The following is a 27,720-nucleotide window of genomic DNA, read 5'->3' as shown; positions in this document are numbered from 1 at the left end:
CTTGTTACTGCAGTCTTGGATTTAACATCAGGAAGACTAGAGAGCCAACATATGAGAAGGAAAAAACATCACAAACAGGGACAGAGATTCAGTGAAAGACTCCCATTGCATAGCTTCACCTCAGTCATTCCTGATAAGAAAAATGCAGAGCTTTTTAATTAATACCAGTTACTACCACAAGAGGAAGCAGTATGTGTTTCCAGTATGCTGGCTGTAAGAGCATACCACGGCTACTGCGGTCACACTTTGCTCTTCTCCAATTCACTAAGGTATCTGGGTCTTCAGGAACAGATTGTAAGCAAGTCAATCTGAGGAACATTTGTAAGGGGGAAAACGACAAATATTTTAATAACTCTGAAGATAAATCAGAAGCCAGAACTCCACTGACATTTTGTATAACCAGGCTCAACCACTAAGTTTGGTAAGTAAAAGGCAAAAATTTACTGTTCTGAAACAGGTAATACCTACCTGTCATGTGGGCAAGGGCAGCTTTGCTCAAGCTTTAAAGCAGGCAAAGGTCAAGAGAGATGCTGCATATACACAGAAATTATATTAATAAATCAAAAAACCACTGAGACAATGAGCCCTGACAGTTAAGCAAATGCACTAAGCAGCTCTCTTGTATCACCAAGAGCTCTGAAGGTTTGGTGTAGACTCAAAATTGTCATTTCCATCCAGCTGTTTAACACCACACATTACAGAAATAGTACTGCTTTGTGCAGTACAATTTAAAAGACCTTTAGTTGAAATTACCCAGTTTTGTATTTTATTTTCAGTTTCTTTCAGACACAGTGGAAAGCGTTTAACATCTTTAACACCAGGACAGACAAGCACCTTCCATATTTCTGACAAAAATGCCATCCATTCACTTCAAATCTGGTAGAAGCAAGGGATGAAATTCATGCCTGAACTGCAAAAACAACTATTACATACAGCAGCTTGAACTGTAAAGGATGTGACAGAGGTATTTCTACTTCAGTTGTACTTTTGTAACATTTGTAATGGGGCCTGCCCAGCCTCAAGTCAAAGTCATTAAATTCAGCATCCAAAAAGTACTTGTTTTCAGTTATTTAAATGCAGCCAAACTGATGAACAGAAGATATTAAAAGCCATCAGCTATAACCAGCTTTACCTAGTAAACCTAGTGACTTAAGGAAGAACCTTGGAAAAACTCCAACATACTCTTGACTTGATAAAGCAAATCTAGACCTTTTTTATTTTTTTGTTTGTTTTTTCTTCTTTTTTTTCTTTTTTTTTTTTTTTAACAATTTGCCAAGACTGGAATGAGAGATAAATAGAAGGCACAACAATTTTGCTTTTTTTTTTTATACAAATACAAACTAAACATGAAAAAAACTCCCTATCTCAATAAAAAAATTCACAAGTTCAGGAGAAGTGTTTTAAGAGTCAAGTTCTAGACATTTAAAACCTATCCCACAATCCAAAATTTTTAAAGTGGTAAAGCAGTAGTTCCAATTCATTTCCGTGATCAAAAGAAATAAAAGATTCTACGGATACCCATTATTCCACTTTTACAGCGCCACAAAGAGAAAGGTGAATGTCAATTTTTCAAGTGGCAGTATCCCCGGACCAGAAGATGTTCACATGACCCTCAAAAGAACAAATCAATAGTTTTGTTTTTCTGTCCTTGAAATACTTGCCAAGTACTAAGTTTTCCTACAGGCTCTTGAACGCATGCATGTGAAATAATAGTCCACTGACTGAAATGCACCCAAATTCAGTAGAAAGGGGGGGAGGAAAAGAAAAAAAAGAAAAAATAATAGACATTCCTTTAGGAAAAACCACTGGTACCAAAAAAATCCAGTCCATAAGTTTGAGGTGAACAGGAAAATTCAGTTCTGTTCTTTTTAAAATCCACTTTTCCTAAAGCGTTGTTCCACAAAACTGGAATCTGGGACAAGGACTAGAAAAAAAACCAAAAAAAAATCACAAAACCATAACACAAACAAAAAGGGGCTGAAATAGTATCAAACGTAGCAGTCTATAACAGGCTAGGGCCACATTCCAAGATACCCAAGGCTGAAATTCACAAATCTGCAGGAAAAAGGGTTTTCGCCACCATGTCAACATCCGCGATGCATTCACTGGCGTTGCCCAATCCCCCTTCCAGCTCCAAATCCTGGCTTCTGGGACATTCCTCCACGTGGAGGCCCTCGAATCCCACCTCCCAGCCCCCCACGAGTGCCTCCAGGTCCACGTGGTCTGTTATCTCTGCGGTCACCCTCCCTGGCAGCTCTTGTTTTCTTCTCCTCCACGTTCAGGCGCACCTCTCCCCTGAACATGATGGGCTGCAACAAAAGCAGAGAAGATACTTTCAGTAATGACTCACCAGTAACTGCTCAATGTCAAGCAGATTTCTGCACCCTTGTCTTATATCCTCCTCTCCGGGAGAGAGAGATGAAGTGCTTTATGATTGGTTACTAGAAAGTGGCAACAAGTCAAACAGTCATCCAGACTTTACTGGAGAAGGTATAAAAACAGGTTTGAAAGTGGTACTTGAAAAGCAATCTCAGTTTACACTGGGTATTCTGATACCTTTTAGAAAAGAAATGGAACTATTACTTGGGCTTTTATAGTAGCCCAAACTCAGACCAAATCTCGAGGCTTAAAAATCTGCACCCAAGTTAGCTGACAACAGAATTATGCTGCCAAATCTGCTGTATAGTTAGAAAGAAAAGATGTCCCTGTCTGTTGAAAAGCTAGGCTGTAAGCAAGGACAGCACACAGGTGTTGTAGTGCATCCAGTTTTTTTGCCTACCACACTCTACAGTCATGCAGTGCACATTTTGCATTAGCAGTCACTGGTAAGCTAAGCAAGTACCTCTTGCCTTTTTTAGCAGAAATTCTTTTCAACCTGCACACTAGTATAGCTCTTCCCTTTCAACCTCTTCTCAACGTCTCTGACAAACAAGATTCTACTTGTCTCTAGGGTCAGGTTCTCTAGCTTGCTTCCTGAAAGTTACTTACCTGCTTTCCACATACAGTTCAGCTGTTTTGCGTTGGAAAAAGGCTCTATAATGAATAAATTAATGTTCACCTAATAAGCTACATCAATGACAAAAGACTCAGTCTGTTCAAACGCTTCACAAGTCTTGGAGTAGGAGGGAAGACACCACACCTACTTTAATATGGTCCCTTTGGCCTTTCTTGAACAAGTAGGATCTTTTATTGTTAACCTGAAGAACAGTGCCTGTTATTAACATATCAAAACTCACTGACTAGAATTTCATTTACCCTGTTGCTAAGGATCTTCTGAACTGGTTCAGGATCATCAAACACCACAAACCCAAAATTGGGGAGCTTTCCACCACTGTTGATGCGGAGCTCAACAACATTGCCATAGCCTGCAAGAGAAAAGCCGAGTTCTTGGGTCATACATTAGAATGCTCTGTTGACCACACTGATGGCTACAACCCCCATACCCTGAGACACAGCAAAGAAGCTAACTTACTTTGGAAAAAGTCTTTAAGTTCAGATTTATCCACATCATGGGGAAGGTTCCCAACAAACAGCTGATGACTGTCTGGGTATCTCACAATCCGTCTAGTTTCCACATCGCCTTGTTCACCCTCACGAACTTGAACAGAAAAGTAAAACTTTTTTTCAGAAAAGCCAGTCCCCACAACAAACAAAAAACAAGCCATAGTCAGAATTAGTACCTTACAAAAATCAGAATTCACATTGTATTTATCCATTCCTGTATCAAAAATAAGCATTTTATACTAGTGAGTTTGTAACTGTTCACTTTTTATCACCTGAAGCCAAACACTTGAGTAAAAACCTAGATACTTTGATTGAATGCTTTAAAGCTTGCCAGACATTCAGACCAAGATAAAACAATCCTATTCACTAAAGTAGTAGAAATCATTCACTTATTCACAGAATTAATGAGATTTAAAAAGCTTTAATCATTATATTGCTTCCCCAAAATCATCAAATAGCAAAAAATATTACTCTTTGTAGTGTCTCTTACTTGGTCTAGGACCCCTCTGTGGTGGGATGCTTGTTCGCTGCTCCCTCACTCGCTGATCCCTCTGAGGTCTCTGAGGTGGGGTCTGAGATTCAGGCTTTGCCTCAGGGCGGGGCTGTATCAGACAATGGTAGAGTTCAACTTTTAACAGCCCACTATAAAGTTGTTAAAATAAATTGAAACTACAGGAAAAAACAGAGTTCTTTCCACCTGTGACTAAAAGGCATGTTGATGCATGTTGGCTAACACACTAACAGCAAACATGCCACCTGAATTAAACAGAGTTTCAAAGTCACCCCATTCAGAGTTACATACAGTAAACAGTGTCTGCCCAGAGTGCAGAGGAAGGTACACAGACTGTTGTCACAAATGAGGTTTGTGTAACAAGCCTCATTCACAAATAGACAGTAACAGGCAGGAAAGAGAAAGTTGCCTCTTTTGTTAAAAGGGTGCAATCATTTTAGATGGCAGATACTCAGCACTCACGTGGACATTCCCTGACTCTATGCAAAACAATTCCTCCTCAACACAAAAGCCAAAGAATAATATTTGTGGAAAGTCTATCAGGAAACACTGAATTTTAAGTTTAAATCATAAGCAAGTAGATTTCACTATGTTTTCCCCCACCTCAGTTTACTGTCAGCCAACTTAGCACTTCTGCTTTTCCAAGTGCTGGATTCCTACCTGCGAGACTGGTACTTTCACAACATGAGGTGGTATTCCCGATACTGGAACAGCTCCACTGGGAGGGAGGTTCTTACTCGTTACTAATGCCCAGGAGAAAGTCTTAAAAAGAAGATAAGATTGTAACTCAACTCCAGATGTTTTTATCCTTCTGAAATATATTCCCAACAGTACAGCTATCAGACAGAATGACAGTTATAAATTTCGACCTGTCCCTGAAATTTGGGTTCCAGCCACTAGCAGTTTCCCCACAACCTAAGTCATTTAAATTCAAAAGACGTAGCTTCACCCTGCTTCTAAATTCTACATGGAGTTGAAATAGGACCATAAAAACAAGTATCACATCAATATTAACCGAAAGTATTGGTTTCTTGTACACTAATTTGTCCACTTTTGCCTCTTTTAACACTGAATAGTGACAAAAATACCCAGGTAGAAATAAAGTTGCATTTCATCCCTTTTCCCAATTCAGCATGTTGGCTGCAGTCTGCTGAGGATTTCAGAAGCTCTGTTTATAAACAAAGAATCTGAACCTCTCACTGCTGCCACAGTTCCCATACCCACCAAATACACAAAGCCTTACCTTAGGTCCTGGTAGTCTAATCAACTAGTTACTTACTAGCTAGAATTTTAACTACTATACAGGAACTAGGGGACAGGAGGCAAATGGTCATGACAAGAGTCATTCGGGCTTGTGGGAAGGGGGCAAACACAGAGCACTTCTAATTCAAGCTATTTTCCCTCTTGCCAGAAAGCAGATCATGCTCTGCAAAATGACGGGAGCATCAAACATACAGATGAAACTACCACATCATAGTAAAGAACCACCCACTGTCATTACCCTGGAGTCCTCTTGCACTGCAGGAGCTGGATCAGCAGGAGCTGGAGAAGGACTTTTTTCCACAGTCTCTTCTTGAGCAGACTCCTCTAACACCGGCTCAGATTTTTCTTCCTGCACCTCTGGTTCAGCTTCCTGTTCGGGTTCTGGCTCTGGCTCAGGCTCTGCCTCTGCAGCAGCCTCTTCCAGGTGTTCCTCAATGTCATTGCTATTATACAGCACCACAAAAGGAAAAAAAGAGGTGGTATTCTCTTGATTCTAGTACTTGGTGGTAAGACATGCTACCTGCCTAACACAGAAGTCAAGCACACTGCATTCAAGAGAAAGAATAAAGATAATCTGCCTAAATAAGGCCACACTGCACAGGGATGCAAGTCCCTCATTTTTATACTGAAAGCAGCAAAAACATTATGTCTACTGGAAATCTCAAATCTCTGATCAGCCTAACAGCACTTAGGTTTCAGCTGCCCCATAAGCAGAAATTTTTGGACTGTCAAAAATGAAAACTGAAAGTAGCAATGAATTCCTTTGACCTGTTCTACAAGCACTCTGTCTCACACAACACCTGATTTCATAACAAGATATTACCTGACAGCCTGCTCGTAATAAGCACCAGTATCATTAGGAACTGCCTCAGGTGTCTGCTGTCTTTCCTCAGGTTCTTCTCCTTCTTCCTCTGATTCTAAATGAAGTTAGAAAAGGAAAAAACCAAAAGCCACACACACATCTTTAGTACTTGGTTCAAATGCAAGGCATTTTCCACAACATGCAGGTGAAAGACAAAGAGGCCATTGGAAGCACTATTAGACATAACAGAATAAACACTTTCTCATACTTCTGCTGTCATTTCGGTTACTCAGTTTTGACCACGGTCAAACACCATGTTCCAAACACTTCAGAGAAGCAGATTTATAGCCTACAGATCTGACTACAACTGCTAAAGTAAATCTTATGGTTCCTTTAATAGAAACAAAATATGCCAGAAAAATAATCATCAGCACATCACAACCCCTTGTAGAGTAAGGAAAAAGCTCAGAAGAACATGAAGCTTAATGCTGATCTGCCTTCTTCTGCAGAAAGATTTCTACTGGTCTGGAATGTTGATAGAGACCCAGAAACAAATACCAGTAGAACCATCCAACAATTCCTCCTACTTACCCTCTGGAGGTTCAGTGTCAGAGTCACCAAAAACCTCATCTTGGTAGCGGAAGATATCATTGTGGACGTAAAACTTATTTGCAACAGAACCCTAGAAGTATATCAAGGGAGGAAGCAATTCAGTTACATCAACTGCAATAATGTATTAGTGCTTTTAATTCTGATAGCTCACAACACTAAAAAGGCAGGAGCAAGAACTTTCTGGGGTCTAAAGTATCAATTCTTAGCTAAGAGTAAAGCTGAAAAAGTGAACTTGCAATACTCCTTTTTATATATTTTTCAAATATGTGATCTGTTTTATTCAAGAAAGTTGTCTAAAGACCACCTCAAATGCTGTCATCACTTTATACAACAACAAATTCTGAAAATTATCTCTTCAAACAACAGGAAACGTCTTCCTCTTTGTACTAGTTCTTTTCAAAAACAGACCCAGTTGCTAGGAGGGCAAATCAAAGATAAAGCAACTTTAAAAATGCTTTAAAAATATATGCATTGCACATACCATACAGCAGCATTGTATTTCCTAAGAAATCTGCAGAACTTTACTGCTGAATTTTGTAATAAATTACCTTCTAAGTCTAACCCTGAATTCTAACACAGAACCAGAAAAGTCTCAATCTTGACATGGTATTAGAAGCACTGTAATAGCACTAGCATGCGCTACAGCATACCTCAGGTGCAAGTACAAATGTTTGCATGAATCTGCGCACAGGCTGCATGTTGTTGGAGAGCTCTCCCATCACCTGGACTACAACACCATCATTGAGAGTAGCATGGGCATCCACATGACGAATCTTCGTGTGGCAATCCTTGAAGTTTAATGACAGCACCTTCTTGTGGATCTCCTATGAAAGAATGGCATACAGGTTGAACTGCAGAAGCCATTTCTCCAAGTTAGCAGCTTTCAAAGAAAGCAAAAACATGAAGTACTGTTTCACAATATTCTAACTCTAGAGAAAAAACTTTGCAGCATGCTCTTTAAGTCTACTTTGCAAGCAATTTTACATTATTAATTTCAATAAAGGAAGTACATCTTGCCTAACTAATGCTGTTTAGTGTTGGTAGTTCTCTCCCTATTTTTGATGGAAAGTATTTGGACAAAGGGGTATGAATCACAGGTGGATGTACCTCTTCTTAGAGACAAAGGTGACAAAAAAAGAAGGAAAGAACAGCAAGGTTTTCTAAAAGTACTTACAGATTGCCCATAGACTGCATCAGCTGGTTTTCCATTGGAATCCAAGCCACCATGGACATAGGAAGAGTTCTTTCCATAAAACCTGTTAGAAAGAAACACTTTAACACCAATCTTTGTTATGTAAGAACATTGAGCCTCTACATAAGAGTGCACTATGAATAATACTCTCATGTATAATTTCTGAATTATTGAAATACAGCCATACAATTAGAAGTAGCAAACAATACACTTTTGATTTAATACCACTAACAACCAGAACACACTCAGCAAACTAAGACATAGTAATAAGCTTATTCACCAATTTTAACATACAAACTAAAGCATTCACACAGAAAGCTAGCTCAAAGTGAAGCAGAGCTTTACCTGTGCAAATAGTCAGGTGCTTGGTTCAGCAGAGTATAGTACTGCCTCACAAACTCCCGCCCGACCAGCAGGGGACTTGGCTTCTCCATCACCATTTCTTTGGTCAACTGAAAACTGTGGACGAATCAGAAACTCCATAAAACATAAGCAATTCACATTGTTGATCACATACTAACAGCATAAGCCACGTAATCATAGTGGAAAGCACACACCAAACCCCATCAGCTGTTTTACCACAGTAAGTAATTTAACCAGTGTGTTTTCAGAGTCATCAGTCTTCAGTGCTGAGAAGGCTGCTGGATAACAAACCAGTGGTGGGAAGCTACATGGGTGAGGAAGGTTACCCCAACATGCCAGCATTTAATCATCCTACACACCCTCAGTAAAGCAGGTGGCAAGCAAGTATGGTTCTTCAAGAGGATTTGCTAAGCAGCTAAGTCATTTACAGTAGATCCAAGTTCTACTTACCGCACTTGACTTCACAATCAGAATTAAAAGTCAGATGTTCTAAGGCAAAGCCTGTGCTGGTGTATTAGGGGCATTTTTAAAAGGTCAGAATGAGTCCAATCTATTTTTATCAGGAGTGCAGCGCTCCTTGCTTGACAGTGACAAACACTGTAGAGAACTATCAGATTATATTAAAATTACTATGCTACAAATACATGCTGCTCTTCTCTTTCTTCTAAACTCAGCAAGTCATTTCTTATTTAAATCCACACAACCAGTCAAATGAACAGCACCACCCATACCTAGGCCCAGAGATAAAGCTATCTAGCTATCTTCTACCTAATTTCCACAGATCTAAGTTACCAAAGGGAAGTCTTTGCAGGTGGATTACACAATGTGTGAATCTTTGGTCCAGGACAGTCAAAACTAAAGCACATTCCTATGTTTCCTTACTTTCATATGATCAGACACACTGTTTAAACTCATACAAAATAGGTTCAAACTGGTAGGGAAGCACAATGAAACTAGGCCATACTGTTGCTATCTAATTGAGAAGCAAGAGTAAATTTCTTGCTTTATATTCAATTATAACAAAATGTAGCAGAACAGGTGCTTAGTTTTGCTGTTGATGTATCACAGATAATACACAAGAGTTAACTTTACTTCAACTATTCAGGCCCTGTAGCACTGACAGGGAAGTGCTCTCTGCACTAAGTAAAGCAGATCTTAACCAAAAGGGTATTAAAAGGCCACCCGAAGCAGCTGGAAGAACTTTCTCCCTGTTACTGACCTCCAATTCCTTCTTCCCAAACACATGGCATTCAAAGTCAATATGCACATACTTCAGGTGTGTTATGCAAATCTAAACTAATACACCACTAACTCTGCAAAACAATTCAGGAGTTTACTGATCTCCTTCCATATCTAAGACTGTACAAGTACAAACAGCTCCAAGTGGCAGCATCAACTGAAAAAAAATAGACAAAAGTCCAACTAAAGTGGATTCATGCCTAGGCAGTTACACTGGGACAAGCTTTCTCACAGCTATCCATAACAGCATCCTGTATCTGGGTAAACAGAGTTGCCCACAACTACCATCTAAACAAAGTAAGGGGTAAAGAAAAACAGTCTGGCTCTCCCTTGCAATAAGCCTTGTTCCAGTTCATCCAAGGCTCTTGCTTGACACTTTCATCACATTTGCTGAATTTCAGAGTAGTCCTTTAAATACTAAAAACTGACAACAGACTATAGCTTCAAAAGACAGAGGTGAACTACTGGGTTAGTGTTCTTACAGTGATAGTTTCAAATGCACACCATATATAGGCCAGCAAAGAAAGTTACAACCATACTGCTGGATGTACAAGGAATGCAGAGCAGAAACTTCAAATCCCAAACAGAACATCATACAAAAAAAAAAAAAAAAAGACTCCATGGAAATTAATCTTTTGGACAAAGCCAAGTCCAAATACACCTGGCAAATTCCTTACATCTCAAACTGTGGTTTCGCACCCAACATACTGCAATCACAAGACAATATTGAACCATACTGGCAAAACATATTTGAGGATGTGATCACACCCAGACTCCCAGCAACAGTCAGCATGCACTGCATCCAGCTTAGTTAGAGATACAGTACACAAATTCCTACCCTGGGAGGTATGCAGCTTAAGGTTCAAAAAAGAAGCCTCTGGAATTGTAAGCATAATGTATTACAGATACATATGTCCAAGAACAAACACAGTCTGAAGTAATAAAAACCTCAAGGATATGAGCTTGCTTGCTTTCTAGTGCATACTAAATTAGATCCCCACAAAACATTATCAGATGGCAAGAAAATACACCACAGGCAAAGTAAGGGTAAGTTGTGGGTACCACTGCCAACTTCCTCATTTAACGTTGTTTCCTGTCAAGCATTTGTGAAGTACAATCATTACAATGGGCAGGATGACCCTAAAGCAGCAGGAGTAGAAGTGGCAGACAGGCAAGACCTGTATGTTTAGATCCAGTCAGCTTAACTGATACTGTAAAACTTAATTGCTCCATAACAGCTAGACCTGGCTCTGTGTTTTGAGTTTACAGTTTGAAAGCCATACCATATCCCCCCAAGACCACCATCCATTCAGAGTACAACAAGAGCACTACACAGAAGAGCATACATACTTGCTTGTTTACTTTTCTGCCTGTCTGGGGCTTGGAGTTTGTTATTTTTTTTTTTTGGAGGGATGGGAAGGGGGGAGCAAGGAAGGTGCAGGGGGTACTTTTAATTTCTTTCCAAAGACTACTTTCCCCTGCAATTAAGTCTTATTCCTATAGATGTCAATAGTCAGCTCTTCCACTCAATTCTGTTCTGTGCGGCATCAAGCTCTTTTGAGAATTATTTTCAATTACTTTTAGAATACAAATGTACAAAGCTTGACATCCTCACATAATGATAAACTGTTACCTGCAGCACCCAAAGCTCAGCAGCTCATTCACAAAAAACTCTTCCAGATTTCCCTTCAGTGAAAGAGTCCTCACCTCTATTATTCCACTATTCCACTAGCACATCATCTTCGGTGCTGTTCTGAGGTTTCCCAATGATGTACTGAAGACTAAAAGCGAAGTGTCTGGTGCTGCTTATGTCCATCATATTTACACGCTAATAAAATAATCAAAGGACTTCACTCCTGATAAGGGTGACAAATTTATCAGAACTCACTCTTGAGATGAAAAGAGGAACAGAAAAGTGTATAGATTTCATAAAGCAGATCTGAAAAGAAATGGGGAAAAACCTTTACATGACCTAATCAGAGGACAACAATCTGGTTTTACTCCTGCTACACCTGCTGCTACACTGCCAGCTGCCATCTGTTCCCATTCTCCAGCCAGCACAACCTGAATGATAGGAGCCAAGCATCTCCAGAGAATATTTGCTCCCTGCCACTCAGAAGCAATTTATTACTCCACAATTCCTTGACCTAAGAATAACTGTGAATATTTTATACTGCATTTCTACTGCATAGAGCATAAAAGTACTAAATGCTTGAACTGTCACTGCATTACTCCTGACAAAACCTTATCCACACATTTTCATGTCATTTGAGGTAATGATGAAAGAGTGAAAATTGACAGGAAATGCTGAAAATTAGATTTAAGATTCATTTATAAATATGTATTTATATTACTCCATATATGTAAAACAAATTGGATAAATCAAATTATAACAAACACACTAGAGTAATTCTGTAACATCCCTTTAAGCCAAGAGACTTAAGGGAAGACAAATACCTCCTTTACAGTGGTTATCACCTGGCTGGTGGAAAATTCCACCATCTGTTACAATGCTCCTACTTGGCAGAAAATCAGTGCTGGGCACTGAATTTCTAAAGTCTGGTTATGTAAATTAGAGCCATTTATGTAAATGCCACATTAGCAAATCCAGATTTAGGGCCATAAAAACCTATTAGCATATTAGTATTCAGAAAAGGAATACTCACAGAATGCCTAACAGCCAGCATTGGTTAGCATTTTATCACCAAACTGCTGCACAGTAAAGTGAACTAACCATTGATGTCTCACATCACTTTTAAAACAGACAAGGCATTTAGTCTGAATCTTGTTTTTACCAGACTTCTTATACAACAAAAAGCTCACTACATTACATTGAGGCTCCCAGAACAACTAGTGGCTGCAGAACCCCCACAGCCTGATTTAACAAGCCAGAGGAGCAGACCCCATTGAAACAAAACAGGTCAGAAAATCCCAGAATTCACTTCCTAAAGTGTGTGGCAATTTTAAACAACTTCTGTCAAGAAAATTCTTAGTACTAACAGAAAGACAAAGTTAATATTTACATTGAAGCATATTTTAAACAGGCCCTGGTTTGTTTCCAACATTATCCTTATGTCTTTGCTCTCTGCCATCTTAATTTCTACAAACTACAATTCAGATCTTTCATTTCTCACTATACTAAAGCAACTCTGAAAGCACAACTGATATGTTACCTGGAAGAAGATATTTTTTCCCCCTAAACCAGGGTGTAAAAATTCTCACACAACACTACTCCCTTGTTCTGGTATCAGTGAATTCCTTAACACAACAAGGCTTTTTGAAAACTTAAGAAACAACCAGAGAAGGTCACATGGAAGAAAGGTGTCTGTATCTAAGGCACATCACATTACAAACTGGCAAACAGCAATTTTTGGAAGACATTAAAGGTCTGGTCGATAGTTAATAGGATTGTTTAATTAAATGTCATTTGGGATTTCTCCAAGTTGCTTAGCAACAGGTGAGCATGTTCAAAGCCACAAACTATATATCTATACAGAGTTATCAGCACTTGCAGCAGTTAACTACTCCTGCTTTGGACAAGAGAAAAATAGCCAGAACAAATAAAATCCTGAAGAAAACTCCTAATATGGTTCCAGCAGCACGATACAGAAGTGAAGCAAGAAAAACAATTCCAGTTAACTCGAACTCTCCCCGCATTTTACACAACAAGCATCTGCTAGTGCTGACTAAGCAAAATAAAGGAAAACCACCATAAGAGAAGTTGGTACCTGTGTGTGAACTACGATACAAAACATTAGAGGGTGAACAACGAAGCACAAACAAGCTAAACTTGCATCTCTAGGCAAATTCCAGTGCCCATTACGACTGGGGATTTGTATCATTACACAAGCTTACTCTCCAGTAAGAAGGGTACTGTAAAAGTAATGTTTTAAATATGCATTTCCTTGAAAAGGAACACTACAAGGTAGCAGACAAGGTGAGATGTGAAATACTCTTCTCATTTTAATAGAGCCTTAACTATATAAGGGGAACAGAAAAAAGAAAAATAGAAAAAGAAAAAACCCATCAGTTGTTGACCCCAAACCTAAATTATGAAGACCTGAAAAAGCACCTCAAATAAGTGGGCAACCCAAGCCTCAACCACTAATCTCCCTCAAAAAAATGGGTCTCATTGCCTCCCTATGGATGCAGAAATAGACAATGGCCCAGGAAATAGCGTCACAGCAATACAGCCTGTGTTTTACTTTGACAGATTCAGGGGGAAAGTATTCCGTCTGAAAGAAGTTACCTTAAAGGTAGCGGTCTTTCACAGAAGGCAAGATATTTGGAAGTCACAGCCTGAAAACTAAGTGATGGGATAAGTTACCCAATGAATAATGAAATATTTGAAGATCAGATGGGAACATGTTGCAAGGTTACCATCATTCTCTTACTAGTATTTCCTGGAACACAGCCACGTCTCCATTCACTGTAGCAACTACTGTTTACTGTATGACAACACAACCAACAAAGACAAACAGTGCCTCATTTCATAGGGTACTTGAGGTTTTACAAAGAGCTGGATCCAAAACAAGTTACACAGCAATCAGAATGTGCATCCTTGGGCAAACCACTTTCTTTGTACTTAGTTATCCCAATGCTGCCAAAATGTATCTGCAGAAAGGCATATCTGAAGCCCTTTTTGAAGTTCTCTGAGACAAACTGATGAACAAGAAAAGCCAAAAATTACACCAACATATGGGTAACAAAAATCTAATTAGAAGCTTAATTTTGTTAAAGTACCAAATAAATCAATTCAAATTTAAGTGCAAAAAAAGCAAAACCATCTTCATTACAAGATTAAAAAAATAAAAACCCATTTTCATTACAAGACTAAAAGAATTGCACATTTAATACTGCTCATACTAGTACTGAAAACCCCACTGCTTGCCAGTGGCAGATGGGAAGCCTTACTCAGCAACAAGGCACACTATAAGAATACAAATAAACAAACCAGGAATTGCTGCAGAAGAGCTGTCACTGTAGAACTCAGCCTGTGTTTTTGCTAACAAACCTAAGTGTGATCCACAAGTTGATGCATGCAATGGAGTCTGCCAGTTTATAGACAAAATTCTGTGATTCTTGCATTGTTCAGCTGTGTCAAGAAAGAGACAAACTTAATATTTCTACTGCTACTATTTAGAATTTAGAAGAACACTTCTGAGAAATGTGATTTCTAGAGCATTACACAAAAAAAAACAACCCAGGAGAAACAAAACACAAAGATGACCACATAAAGTTTAAGTTAAGGTAGTTAAAAGGGCCCATACAGGTACACTAAGGAATTTTCATCAGGGGAAGGAAGAAGGTACTAGATATTATTCCTATGCTTAAGAGCATACAGGTCAAAAGACAAATAGCATATTAGGTCCTGTTTAAAACTGGAGAAAAAAAATCTAGCCTAGAGTAATCTTAAGAATTTGGCATTAAGACTAAGTGGTATCACAAGACTCTCTCACCAAGTTGTTTTTCTTGAATTTTCCCCTCAAAACATTGGCTTCCAAGTGCTGGGCCTATTCTGGTGTGGGCTTGGGTTTCTTTTTCCCTGTCTTCGAATTTTCTATTTCCTGTCATACAATCATCACATCCACTAAGCAATACAAACAGGAGGCCAGCATTTCTGCAGAAGCAGCATAAGTATTTGAGACCTTGCTTGGAATTAGCAACAAGAAACAGATTTTATTGTATATTAATGTTTGTAACAGCTGCCCTATGCCCATGACCCTGCAAGTAGCCAAATATCTGGAGTTTCCCTTCAGAGAACAGCTAAGGCTTTTAGCACTACTTTCTGGAAAGTTCTGCTGTACCATGTCACAGGAAAAAAAAATACTCAAACGTAGATCTCTAAGTTTTCTTATGTTACAGATTAACATACCATGTTTCACATGCAGTTTATTACTTTTTGTTTCAATATGCTGTAGAACTATGATAAGGGAAGTAAAATACTTTCATCTGTTCTCAAATGTTTCAATACAGCTTTGCATCTCTCAACAAGTCAACAGAATTTCCTATTCATTACACAAAAGCAATACAGAGTAGGCAAGGTGGAAGCTTTAGAACTTAACACACAAATTTAAGTTCCTGTTACTTTAGATTTATTGCCTAGCAAAAAGCCCACCAAAGCACCAGATTAGACATCTTCATTTCTGGTACTTCTTGATGTTGAAAAGGCAGAAGAGTGCCCCTGACTTACAACTGCTTTGCTAAATTCCTCCTGCAGCAGGATTCATGACATAAAATAGACTTGCGCACAGCCTCAGAAGTACAACCTGAAGCTCAATTACTATTTGGGGATTTATCATGAGACAGCTTCACCTGCAATAGATGTTACCATACAAGTCACTTGAGCTGCTCCTGTCCTGCTTCAGTTCGGTAGAGAAAAGCAGGAAATAATTTTGTCACTGCAAAAAAAAAATAAGGCAAGGCTGCTGTAGAGGGACCTCCTGGAACACTGAGCTCAGATGATCTGCCCTGAGGCTAGTAACACTTAGTATCATCACAAAAAGATGCCTCAAGAATCCATAGAAACATTACCACACTTTTAAAAATAATCCTATATCAGATTCTTGTAACCAGGCTTTCCCCTACCCCTGGGTGAAGGACTTGCTCATTTCTAACTAGACCTATTCCAACTTCATTTAACCTACAATTAGAAGCAGTGGTTTTTTTCTGTAAAATTACATTTTAACCATGCAAATTTCATCCTAAAGGGTGGCAGGATTAGTGCTAGTCTCAATGGTTTGCTTATTCAATTTCTTAATGAAAACTAAGTCAGCTTTATGCCTATACAGCTCTCCAGACTGCTTCATGATAAAGTAGCTACTTAGACCCTATGATTTTGCCATTAGAACAGGTTTTGTTTTGAAATCCAAGAGCTGCTCCAACAACTCGATGAAGCTGGCAGCAGGTCCAGTCTTCTTCCCTCTTAGGTCTGCAATTTTTCCACTTGGCTCCACTGTAGCTTCTTAAAGTAAAATGCCAAAGTTACTCATGGACGGTCAGAAGAGGCATATTACAATACCTAGCTACACAAGCATTACAGTGAAATTCAAGCTCTCTCCCACTTGAATTAAAATCACCAGGATTCAGATTTAACAAAAATATTTCCTGCATGACAAGCAACCTGGACCTGCAACAGATACCTGTAAAGTGAGACAACTCTTTCATCTCTACCCATTCTATCCACAGAAGACTCAGCCTTCATGTATTGACTGGATCTGAGCACTTAACACCAATCCATCCTGGCATTGTTACATTGGGAGACACTTCAAAACAAAACAAAGTCAACCTAATAGCAGTCATAAGTGAAACAGAAAACAGCACAGGGCAATGCAGAAGAAATGGAAGATGGCCACCAGCATTTTAGAATGCAGCATTTCACATTTGCCTCAGCAAGGTATCAGGCTCATAGCAGATTATTTGTGCTTAACTGACAGCTCACAATCTTCTAGCTCTGAAATCAGTACTCCATCAGCTATGTCTTTCTGGAAGAGGTCCAGACTTAACATAGCAAAACTAGGACCTCACACCAGTATAATATTCACTACCTGCAAAGTTTTAGGGATTCTTTTCAGTTACAATAAAATCAAGACTTTTTTTTATTACTCGATGAGGTAGCTGAAGATTATCAAGTCTACAAGGAACTTCATGAAGAAATTAATGACTTAAACTCAGATTTTAGAAAGGTACATGTAAATAAATTACAAAGTTTGTAGACAAAACTATCACTTTTACCTTTGGTTTGTTTCAAGCACAGCAGACTAACGCCAGCAGGACAACCAGCACCACCCTGCTAGAGCCCTGCTCCACTTTGATTCTTCATTCATCACACTAGTCAGACAAAAAGGCCCAGGTTCTAATATTAAAACCTGGAATAATCAATTCAAATGCTTTCTAACTCAAAGGCCATTTATACCAACCTTATGAGTGCTCTCTCAACAGCTACTACTGTTATGAACAGAAATATTAATATGTATTTACAGTAACATCATTGTTGCTTTACTTTCATTAAAAAGTGTTCCTCTGAACATGTTCACCTTCCACTTTTCAAGGCAAAAAAGAAAACAGTATCTTCCTGAGGCAATAAAGAGCTTGCCATCTCATCAGGTGCAGAAAGATTTCATGTTTAAAATTGAGATGTTCGAACTTCTATCATTAGTTGTGTTGAACTCTACTGATGCTGTTGTGCAAGCAGCATAACAAACAGTATATTAGTGGTCTTATAATCACAGTACAACCAAGTCTTACTATGCTTTTGTTGTTTCTTAGACTGCAAATGCAAAGAATCCCTACAGAAGATCCTGATGTTTACACTTGACCCACACAAAAGAAATCTTGTCTGCCAGGTCTTCTACCTTAACTTTAATTAAGGTTTTCTAGCTTCAACTTCAGGAGTTCACACTTAAAAGAACACAACCTAGCAAAAAACATAGTTGCTTAATTCACACAAGTCAAGAACTAGACACAGCTATGTAGAACCTGATGCATAGATTATTTTTAAAATAAGATTTTAAAAGAAGATTGACATTTCAAAATAAATTCAAAAATCTTCCAATGCCAAGGATTTTTTTTCTAATAGATTTTGTATAATTACACTTTACAGCATGGTTTAACACTGCCTTTTGTGCAAACCAGACCCTGGAACATGTGATGCTATCAAAAAAGTTGAGATCTTAATCCTAAAGATGCTCTACGACTATTACAATGTAAGACCTTAACTATGTAAATACTTACAGCTACACTTGAGTTCAGCCATAAATTCCATGCACAACTTACAACATGAAGCATAGTGACTGGAACACCCCAGGAAAAGATGAGTCAAGTTCACAGGATGTGAACCTGCCAGCACCACAGGTGTATTGCAGAACTGTCTATTTATCAAAGTCATTAGGCTTATTCTTTACAGAGCAGGAATAATAGTGAAAACTTGGTCAAAGGGAGATTTCAGAAAAGGTCTGAAATGCAGTTTTTGTCTGTTAACTTTTGCACCACCTTCCCATTACTAAACCAATCTAGAAAGCCTTGGTAGCTAAAATCAATCCAACACACAGCACACACTTGATTTACAGCACGTGGAAGCATGAGCTTCCAGAGCTCAACAGCGGTGTCCACATTTCCTAACGCTGTCACTCCTGGCTGAGAGAGCACAGGCTGAACAAAAATAGCACACACTGGAAACATGGCGGCTTGCTGCAAATGCTGCTTCCAACCAGTGGTGGGGGGGAAAATAAGTATCATTTTCTTTGTAAAGAACACTTACTATATACATGCAATCCTTAGTATAAAAGGACACCAGGTAAGCCCACTGTGAATTAATAACACATTATACCATCCTGATCAAGACTAAAATTTATCTGGAATATGTATGTTAGCCTTTTTCTCTGTTCTTCCTCTAGTAAGCATATCTAGGGCCTTACAGGAGGCTGGGAAGACTTCACAGCAGCCCTAGCTCGCGTTTAAATCTTGGCTTAAGCTCACATCCAGCCAAGGTCATGCGGTAAGTCAGAGCAAGATGCATGCTGCTCTTCTGCTTGAATTACAGCTCTCCATCTATAAAGTTACAGCAAGGGAGACACCTACGATCTGATACACCGGTACGGGCGACCTCACTATATAAGCACGCAGAATCAGTCCTTCAAACAGCTATTGAAAGGGGCTGTCTCAGCTGCACGCCAGCTACTGGGTCACCGCATACCTAACCCCAATCCCTCTCAAGAAAACACCCCCCAAAAAAAGCCAAAACAGAGAAAGAAGAACCACCACCATGCAAAGCCGAGAACAAAGATCGCAGCTCCACATCTCGGCTCGCACAATGAAGGAATGGCCGATATCCCCCCCACCATCCCCCGCAAATAACGCTCCCTTTTAAGTAACTGCTCGCCAAGCAATGCGCCACCGAGCCCCGCTCCCGCCACGGAAGCTTCCGAAGGCGCCGTGGGCCCGGGAGATTCCTCACGTCCGAGAGCCCCGTTCCGGAGCCCCCAGGGGGGTTCGAGAGCCCGGTCACGGGGCCGCTCGGGAGGGCGCTCACCACAAAGCGCCGCCAGGACCGGGGGGCCTCACTCGCGGAACCGGGACGGCGGGAGCCGCCTCAGCGGCGGAGATGCACCGGGAGCCCCCCACCACCAGCCGACCGCGGCCTACCAAGGTGGGGGGAAACGGGACGCCTCAGGCCAGGCCCGGTGCGTGCCGCCCGCAGCCGTCCCCAGGAGGACAAGACCCAGCCGGTGGGTCCCGCCCGATCCCTCGGCGGCCGCAGGGGGCCCCATTCCCTCACCTGCGGGCTGAGCGGGACGGGAGCGGGAGGCGCCGCTTCACCACAGGCCTGCCCGGCGGACGAAAAGCACCTCACGCAACGGCGTGCTCTGCCGCCGGCTAGATATATCCGGCGCGCAGCCTACCCCAACGGGATGCAGCTCAGCCAATCAGAGAACGGCGGCAGCCTCCTCTCGGAAGCTAATTGGTCCACACGGGAAAAGAAGCGGGCGAAAAGGTGAGAGGCAGCTCAGGCTACCAACCACGCGGCGGTGCTCCGCGGGGATAGTCAGAGTGACCGGCACAGAGCTGAACCAATGGGCGACGGCGCTCCCCCTGAGGGGGTGGTCCATAGGCCGATAGACCTCTCCTGTAGCCAATAGGACGACGCTACCCGCGCTGCCAGGCGCGCAGGGCAGGCGTGACGCGCAGTGTGGTTGAGCCGCACGGCAGCGCCCTTGAGAAGGTGCTGGTAAACCCCGTTATGGGTCGGGGCGGAGCCCGCCGAGAGACACCGAGTGCGGAGGCCAATGGGAGAGCGCGGCCCGCTCTGATGGACAGGCGCTCTTAAAGGGACAAGGACCACTGCCAGGAGGGGTGGTGTTCCGCTCACAGCACCGCCCCCTGCTGGAGGGGAGGACAGGGGATGGCGCCCAATATGGCGGCGAGGCACGTGCGGGTGCCTCGCTCGGCACAGGAGCAGCCGGTGCTCGGCCGGGGGGTCTGGCCATGGCCCTGTAACAGTGAACAGGCTGTGGCCATCAGCCTTAATGGCTCCATTAAGAGTGCTCACCCAGTCAGAGGTCATTGCACGCACAGCCCCACCAGTGACCCCCAGTGACCCACTCACCCTACAGAAACCACCGAGTGTAGGTGGCTAAAAGGAGCCTTTCACACTCAGGGACTCCTGCCCGGGCTAAGGCCACCTGCACCAGAAACAGGCCCCAGCACTCAGGTGAAGAGAAGGTGATGGGCACCATCTCCCATCATAGGCTAGCATCCCCTGCCTGTCACCAAGGACCACTTGCTTTTCCTTTGCAAAGGAAGGAGCAAAGCAGGCAGGAGGATCATCTGTCCCAGAAGAAAGGTGATCTAAGCTATGATGTTTTCTAACCCACTGGGAAAGCCCAGGTAGTCCTGTAAAGGAGACAGGCCTAGATACTCGCACTGAGATGCTGGTCCAGGGAGCCCAAGGAGAGCAAGAGGGAGACGAAGCAGACAGCCTGAGCCAGCCTGCTCCCAGAAGGCCATAGCTTTCCATTTCTTTGTGTCACATCCTATCCCAAATGTATCCCTGACATGAAGCACTCAGAGATAGATTTCACCCTATAAAAATGACTTCCTCCCCACAACCATATCCCTAAAGGCTGTCCAAACCCCTTCCTGCTATGCCTTGCAGTTAGAGATACAGTTGGTGAACTGGCATGGGGCCATGCTCAGCATTAATATCCTTCTCTCCCCCATACCTCCCCCGCCCACCCAGCTATTTATAGCCTAAGCCACATTGCAATCTGCCAGCTCATAAATCAGCAGCACAGACTTTTATGAAGTTTAATGTGAGAGCAGTGACCCAGCACAACAGCCGCCAAAATAAACGCTGCTGGGGGGATCCTTGACATCCCTTCCGCAGTGCAGCAGGGGGACAGGTAATTCCTCTCTTAAGAAAAGGTCATTACAACAACAGGGTGCTGTGCATGTCAGAATGAACACCCTCACTCCTTCCATGCAACACAAATTAACTAGGGAAGGCATTCACATCATCTTCATCCCAGCGAGGGCTCAGCCTATCCAGTATCAACGCAGGGCAAGCAGAAGGGGTTAGCAGGCCGGCCACATCCCAGAGCACAGCTTCCTTTGGAGTGGTGGCAAGTAAACAGAACACACTGGTTATTTTTCCTGCTATAGGCTTGCTTTCTGAACAGGAAGATAATGAAGTCCAGCATGTGGTCAGGAAGTATCATCCCACACAGCTCTGGTAGCACTTCTCAGCCCTAATGTACAGCCCTGTCTCCTTTCCTGGTCGCACACAGCCTCCCAAAGCTGCTCCTGGTCTCCATTGCAGTCATCTCCACCTCCCGTTTTTAGGAAGTCCATTCTCCTTCCAGGGAAGGCCAGGTTGGACAGGTCATTGAGCACGCTGCTCTAGTGGAAGGTGTCCCTGCCCATGGCAGGGGGCTAGAACTGGATGAGCTTTAAGGTCTTTTTCCAACCATTGTATGATTCTATGCTTAAAACTCCAACAGAGCAGCCCAAAGCAGGCACACAAACATCTTCAGGGACCAGCATCCTTTCTCTCAACTTACCCCCAAACCTCCCTCGTTCAACAATCCAGTCTATCCTAACCCAGTAAAGCCTCACAAGACAGGAACAAGCCTTCTGAAGGTGCACAGTCAACCCTCACACCTCATGCTCCATGGCTCTTCCCACCTCCACAGCTACTTCCCTGTGCTGATCCAGGGTGCTGAAAGCCGGTACGGAGCCACACCAGTAACAACTTTCTCCACTGCTTTCTCTTTATCCCTTTTTGGCATCTCATTCCTTCCGATGGCTGCAGACTTACTCCTACCTCGGGCTGCATCCTACTGGCGATGGCATCACTGCAGCCATATCCTGCACCAGCAGCCTTTTAGCACCCGAAAACTGGGGAGATGAACACAAGCGTAGGGCGCAGGGATGTGTTTCCGCACCATTCACTCCTCACAATTAAAGCACGGTCCCCAGAAGGCTCCTCAACGCAGTTCTCTCGGTGCTGAGAACCAGGGCCGGTGGGGGCCGGGGGCGCTGTGAGGGGCCGGCATCGGCCTGGAGGAGCCGGGCGCGGCCCGCCCCTTCCTGTGCGCAGCGCCGGGAGCCGGGAGCGGAGCGGCCGCTGCGCTCCGCCATGCCGGTGGGTGCCGGGCCGGGGGGCGGCTGATGGCGGCCCGCTCCGCACAGCGCCTGCGCCGGGCGCGTCGGGGCCGGCCGGGGCAGTGTAGGGCTTGTATGGGGCAGGGGGATGTGGTGGGCCCGGCCCCAGCGCCAGCGGAGCCGGAGGGGCAGGGAGGGAGCTGCCGGTACCGGGAGGAGCCAGCGGGCCGGGGGGGAGCTCTGCGCTGGGACCCTCCTGCCGCTCCGCTCCCCCCCCCCCCCCCGTTTGCCGGAGCGCGCTGGGCGTTTGTAGCGTAAAAAGCAGGAAAATGCTGATTACACAGCAAAATTCCAATGGGAACCGCCATTCCCGAGCTGCTTTTCCGGGTGGGTTGTGGCAGTAACGAATAGTAAGAATACAAAGACTTTATTTTTATAAGGAAAGTTAAAAGCATGTGCAAGAAAAGGGAATTGGGATTTGTCTGGTGCCAAAGGTTGAAAGCAATGGTTAGTGTTACAGGCAAACACATTTATGTTGACCCAGTAGTGACCAGTAGTGAAGATAACACTGGGGGCCTGGCGGAGTGAAGGGATGATAAAACAGCACTAATGGTCCTTAAATTTCAGGTTAGTTGATATTTCCATGAGCTTATTATGCTGGGGACAAGCGGCCTTGAAGGCACAAGAAGAACAGGATGGGCAAGCACTGAGATCCTTGCAGACCAAGTCAGGACAGTGGGGCGCTGGAGGCAGGACACTTGCTTCTCTGGAGCTTCCCAAAGAAGCTATCAGAGACCCACAGAGGTGGGAACCTGCGCTGACCCCGAAGGTGGCCCTGCTCTGAGTGAGGGCCAGTCAGTCCCCAGAGAGTCCCCATAAGTATCCCTAGATGAAGAGCACAAGGATTCCATAGGGAGGATTACCAGGAACTCTTGTTATCCCTTAGTGGCATGTGTGGACCTTTTGGCTGGGGAGGATTTATGCCCGTCTCCCCCAGGAAAAAGGCTACCGTGGAGGATGAGTGCTCACGGTGTGTTGCCAGCCTCACCCTCCCTGACCCCTCGCCTGTCTCTTTTCAGAAACACGAGTTCTTCGTTGACATGACCTGTGAAGGCTGCTCCAATGCAGTCACCCGTGTCCTGCAGAAGCTGGGAGGTGAGTCCGTGCTGGGTGCGTGACAACACCAGCTCTGGGGCAGGATGTCAGTGCCCAGGGATCCTCCATCTTGCAAGGGTAAAAAGCTGAAAGTGGCAGGTTGGAAACCTCTGCTCCCACTCTGCTCTGAGCCTGCTGCTTAGTCAGTAATGAGTCACTGATTGTTGGCAGGACTTGTGTGACCATTGGAGAACTGTCAAGGGAAGGAGAAGCTGCCATGGCTGCAGGGGGCTCTGAAGCACCAGGGCCTCATCCTGAACCCTCTGGGAATGATACTGGTAGGCCCCTACTCAGGCTGTCAGAAGAAAGGGACCTCCCTGGATGCCCTACCAGGTGGGGAGCCTGGGGTGTCTGTGGTGCTTCCCTAGATGTGTCATCAGCAGTCACAGTGAAAGCTGCTGAGCAGAGTGTTTGGTGCTTGCCTGCATAGCCTGTTTTTAATACCACCTGGAAAATTATAGCCTATACCTCCTTTATGCTGACATTACCAAGAGAGAGGGATCTAGCCTGTACTCACCTGTTGTAAGGACCGGTCATCCTGCACCCCTCTCCTTACTGTGTAGAAACAGCTTTCAGTCACAAGGTGAAGGCCTTGCAACTTCTTTGAGACCTCCTTACCAGGCTGTAGCGATCCCACTTCCTCTGTGTGTGGTTGCCAGAACCTCCATCACTTTTCAAACATGCTGGCCAATACCAGCCTTGTGATAGAGACTTCATGTCCTTTCACTGTGCTGAGTGGTTCACTCTTATTAGCCACTGGGAAGTCCACATGAGAAAATGTCTTTTCCCTCCTCTTACTTACAGCTGTTAGCTGGTGCCACCACTGAGGAAACCTGTCCTGACCCTGTCCTAACCCTGCACTATGTTAGTGCCTATCCCTGCTAAACCACAGCACAGGTTGAGCTGGTTGGAGATTATAATGGTTGGTTTAAACTCAGCTCATTCTGGTTATTGAGTGAGTGATTGTGTTGATCCAGCGTGGAGTGAGCAGATAAAAGCAGTTGAGAAACTGCAGTGCCCAGTGCACATCTGCAGGAGATCGGGCTACCTTCATATCATTGTTGGCAGGACACCAGTTTGGTTTTGCTGGCTGGTGGTGGTATCAGTGTTTGCTGGCAGGAGGCACGTGTACATTTGACTGATTGCTTTGAGAGCACAAATGTGCGAAGGTGAGTTTTCCCTGTGCTCACACCATTTGGCTGCTTCTAGCTGTGCAGTTTTGTTTTCCTTTGTTTGTAGGTGTCCAGTTTGATATTGACCTGCCCAACAAGAAGGTGTGCATCGACTCAGAGCACAACATTGACACCCTGCTGGAAACTCTAAAGAAGACTGGAAAGAACGCTTCCTACATTGGGGAGAAGTCCGCATAGTAGCCTTGCCTGGTGTGAGGAGGCTAGGTACATAGCAGGTGTATGAAATGCTGGAGAGAGAGATCTGAGTTCTTTCTCCCAGTAAACTAGGCTGCTTCCTGGGAAGCACAAAGTAGTAAAGACCTGCAGGTCTGGCTTCAGCAAACCCCTCCTTATCAGAGAAGCAGCTGGACCATATAAAGCCAGCACCCCTTTTGTATGGGACCACTTAGCTACTCTGCAAAGAACATGTGATCCCAACCATAGCTGTAGTGGAAAGGTAGAACATAGCCTCTGTGCCATGCCCAGTTGAACCTGGAGTTTGACAGAGCATATCATGCATGAAAACAAATCCCAAAGACATTCACCAGCTTACCAGAGAGAGTGGTGGCCCCCAGCAATACCAGGGAGGGTGATGTGACACAAAGACCCTTGTGGGTACATGATGCAGGGTGGACCTCCAACATCGGATTCTGCTGATATGGCTATTAATCCTGCACTAATCTCAAGAATAAAAAAAGAGCAGCACCCTGCTACCCTCAGGGATGTGAAATGTTGGGTGTCAGAATAGCTCCCAGTGCACACAGCCCCTGGATATCTATCCCAAAGACAACCTGATCGTTGCAGCGTGTCCATTTTTCAGATTCTCAGCGCTACATCTGGAGAGGGACTTTTTCTAAGGGCATGTAGTGACAGGACAAGGGGGAATGGCTTTAAGCTGAAAGAGATTAGTCATTAGGAAAAAATTCTTCACTATGCGGGTGGTGCATAGAGGTTGCCCAGAGGAGCTGTGGCTGCCCCATCACTTGCAGTGTTCAAGGCCAGGTTGGACAGGGTTTGGAGCAGCCTTGATAATGGAAGACTAAACTAGGATGTTGCTCATGGCAGAGGCTTGGAACCAGATGATCTTTAAGGTCTCTTCCAACCCAAACTGTTCTGTGATTCTGTATGCAAAACTTTGTGACCATGAAAATGTTTTTGCAGACAGGGTTCAATTTCAGTGGAAAAGACTGTAGTGGGAGGAGAGGGCTGCCCACTTGCTGTATGTACTGTTCTGTAATGTCCAAGATTTTTATACTGCATCTCCTGAGAGCTTGTTTCTGCCACAGGGGCTTTCTAATCCAACAACATTGTTTTAAAATGGTCTACTTTGATCATCACAGATACCCAGCATGGATGCACTGAAACCAGTTCATGCTGATTTAATTCCCAATCAGTAAATTAAATCAGGGATTACACCAGCAGGAATTAAACTGATACAAAAAAAGCATTGAGCTGAAGCTGATACACATGTGCAATAGATCTGCATTATTTTTCATAGACTAATTTAACAGATTTAAAGTCTGTAATTTGTATCATTAGAGCAAGATTTCAATACTTAGAAATAGTTTAAAATCATAGCTATAATCAGATAACATTGCTATTTGAAACAGAGGGAGAAGCATGCTCTGGATTGATTCATGCCTCAAATAGTTTTCAGCTCATAGCACTGACTGCAAGAGGTGTTTTCAGCTTGCAGAGACTTGTGGACAAATGCCTGCAAAAGTTAACCGTTCCAGCAAAGCCAGACTCAAATCATGTGGATGTGGCCCTTTCATCCCCAGCCCTGTGTTCTCACCACTTTCCTTGTGTTCATCAAGGCAGCTATGGAGTCAGTTCAGGTGGTTGGTCTGGCGGAACATTTCTATCAGTGCTTTTGGTTTCCAACTGGATTTTAACTGAACTGGGTTGACTTACTCAAGGACTGCAAGATCCAAATCAAATTTGAGGGGTGGCTGAGCTGTCCTTGCCAGTAGTCTGCTGGCAGATCACTTCAGCTGTCATGGGGAAAAATGCCAAGCTTAAGTTTTAGAGCACATTTCCCTCCATAGGGGATATTTTTAGGGCTTCCTCTATAAAAGGAGGGGGGGGAAGTTGCAAATCATTGTCATGGAGTTCAGGTGAATGACTTTCCTTTGGCTGATGACCGGCAGAGGGCATCTTTGTATAACGTCTCCTCTGTGCCTTGGTGTTTGTTCCGTTTATTTACTTATGTACTTAATTATCTTGCAGGAACTCAAACATGACTTCAGCAAAAAGATGGCTTAACTGTTTGCATATCTCCCAACTGGCTCTGGTGTTTGACCTTTACTACCCTGCCAGATGTTGGAAAGCAGAGGGGTGGCAGGAGAAGACAACTGCATCTTGGACTTTATACCTGGAGAACTCCAGGGGAGGTTATATGCTGTTTCTAGTCCCACAGTAAAGTGAGGTGCTTCTTCTGTTTTTTCAGTGCATGTCTATGTGTCTTGTGTGTCTTTGTACCGCTTTAAGTGGTTTTCTGTAAAAGAGACGGCTCTTAGGGATGGGAAACTACCCATTACATGCAAGGCAGGTCTTCCTGGAAACTACATTTATGTTAGGAGTTGAATGCAACCTCTGCCTAAGGGACAAGTCTCAGAAGAACTGAGATTGAATGTCACTTAAATTCAGGGAATCTGTGTCTTGGCAGATTTCTTCCCATTACAGAGCAAACTCCATTTGGGAGGCAAGTGCTGGGAAGAAGGGACTCTTGGAGCCCCTCTAAGTCAAGGATAACCAAATGTTCTTTTGAGCTAGATGGGGCCACAGGGTAGAGATGTGCAGAAGA

At 43.3% G+C, this 27,720-nt stretch overlaps 2 protein-coding genes across 3 annotated transcripts; one reads left to right on the top strand and one right to left on the bottom strand.

The window, feature by feature from the left end:
* Nucleotides 1–743: 743 nt before the first annotated feature.
* Nucleotides 744–19,880, bottom strand: G3BP1 (G3BP stress granule assembly factor 1). Of its 2 annotated transcripts, none has more exons than XM_031047353.2 (12): nt 19,763–19,880; nt 8,230–8,343; nt 7,867–7,948; nt 7,343–7,516; nt 6,672–6,762; nt 6,102–6,195; nt 5,517–5,721; nt 4,676–4,777; nt 3,995–4,106; nt 3,473–3,598; nt 3,256–3,386; nt 744–2,309 (listed from the first exon to the last, which is right to left on the bottom strand). In XM_031047353.2, exons 2-12 carry the CDS (start codon nt 8,322–8,324, stop codon nt 2,103–2,105), a joined length of 1,419 nt encoding a protein of 472 aa, XP_030903213.1. In that variant the 5' UTR covers nt 8,325–8,343; nt 19,763–19,880; the 3' UTR covers nt 744–2,102. The 2 variants fall into 2 exon arrangements, with proteins under 2 accessions (XP_030903213.1, XP_005147243.1); XM_005147186.4 differs by having other exon boundaries at nt 3,256–3,365.
* Nucleotides 19,881–22,490: 2,610 nt separating this feature from the next.
* On the top strand, nt 22,491–27,367 carry ATOX1 (antioxidant 1 copper chaperone). The gene is made up of 4 exons (XM_034067107.1): nt 22,491–22,627; nt 23,667–23,742; nt 24,982–25,139; nt 27,144–27,367. Exons 1-3 carry the CDS (start codon nt 22,622–22,624, stop codon nt 25,110–25,112), a joined length of 213 nt encoding a protein of 70 aa, XP_033922998.1. The 5' UTR covers nt 22,491–22,621; the 3' UTR covers nt 25,113–25,139; nt 27,144–27,367.
* Nucleotides 27,368–27,720: the final 353 nt, after the last annotated feature.

This window comes from Melopsittacus undulatus, chromosome 10 (assembly GCF_012275295.1).
Source record: "Melopsittacus undulatus isolate bMelUnd1 chromosome 10, bMelUnd1.mat.Z, whole genome shotgun sequence".
NCBI classification, from domain to species: domain Eukaryota; kingdom Metazoa; phylum Chordata; class Aves; order Psittaciformes; family Psittaculidae; genus Melopsittacus; species Melopsittacus undulatus.
Note: the sequence above shows the minus strand (reverse complement) of the source record. Positions and strands in the feature narration are given on the sequence as shown.

Excerpts from the sequence above, each read along its gene's own strand:
- G3BP1 (XM_031047353.2), bottom strand. The coding sequence starts at position 8,324 with ATGGTGATGGAGAAGCCAAGTCCCCTGCTGGTCGGGCGGGAGTTTGTG. Across the intron at positions 4,107-4,675 it reads TGAAAGTACCAGTCTCGCAG|CCCCGCCCTGAGGCAAAGCC; the intron begins GTAGGAATCCAG and ends TGTCTGATACAG. Across the intron at positions 3,387-3,472 it reads ACTTAAAGACTTTTTCCAAA|AACTCGGCTTTTCTCTTGCA; the intron begins GTAAGTTAGCTT and ends GTATGACCCAAG.
- ATOX1 (XM_034067107.1), top strand. Across the intron at positions 23,743-24,981 it reads TGTCCTGCAGAAGCTGGGAG|GTGTCCAGTTTGATATTGAC; the intron begins GTGAGTCCGTGC and ends CTTTGTTTGTAG.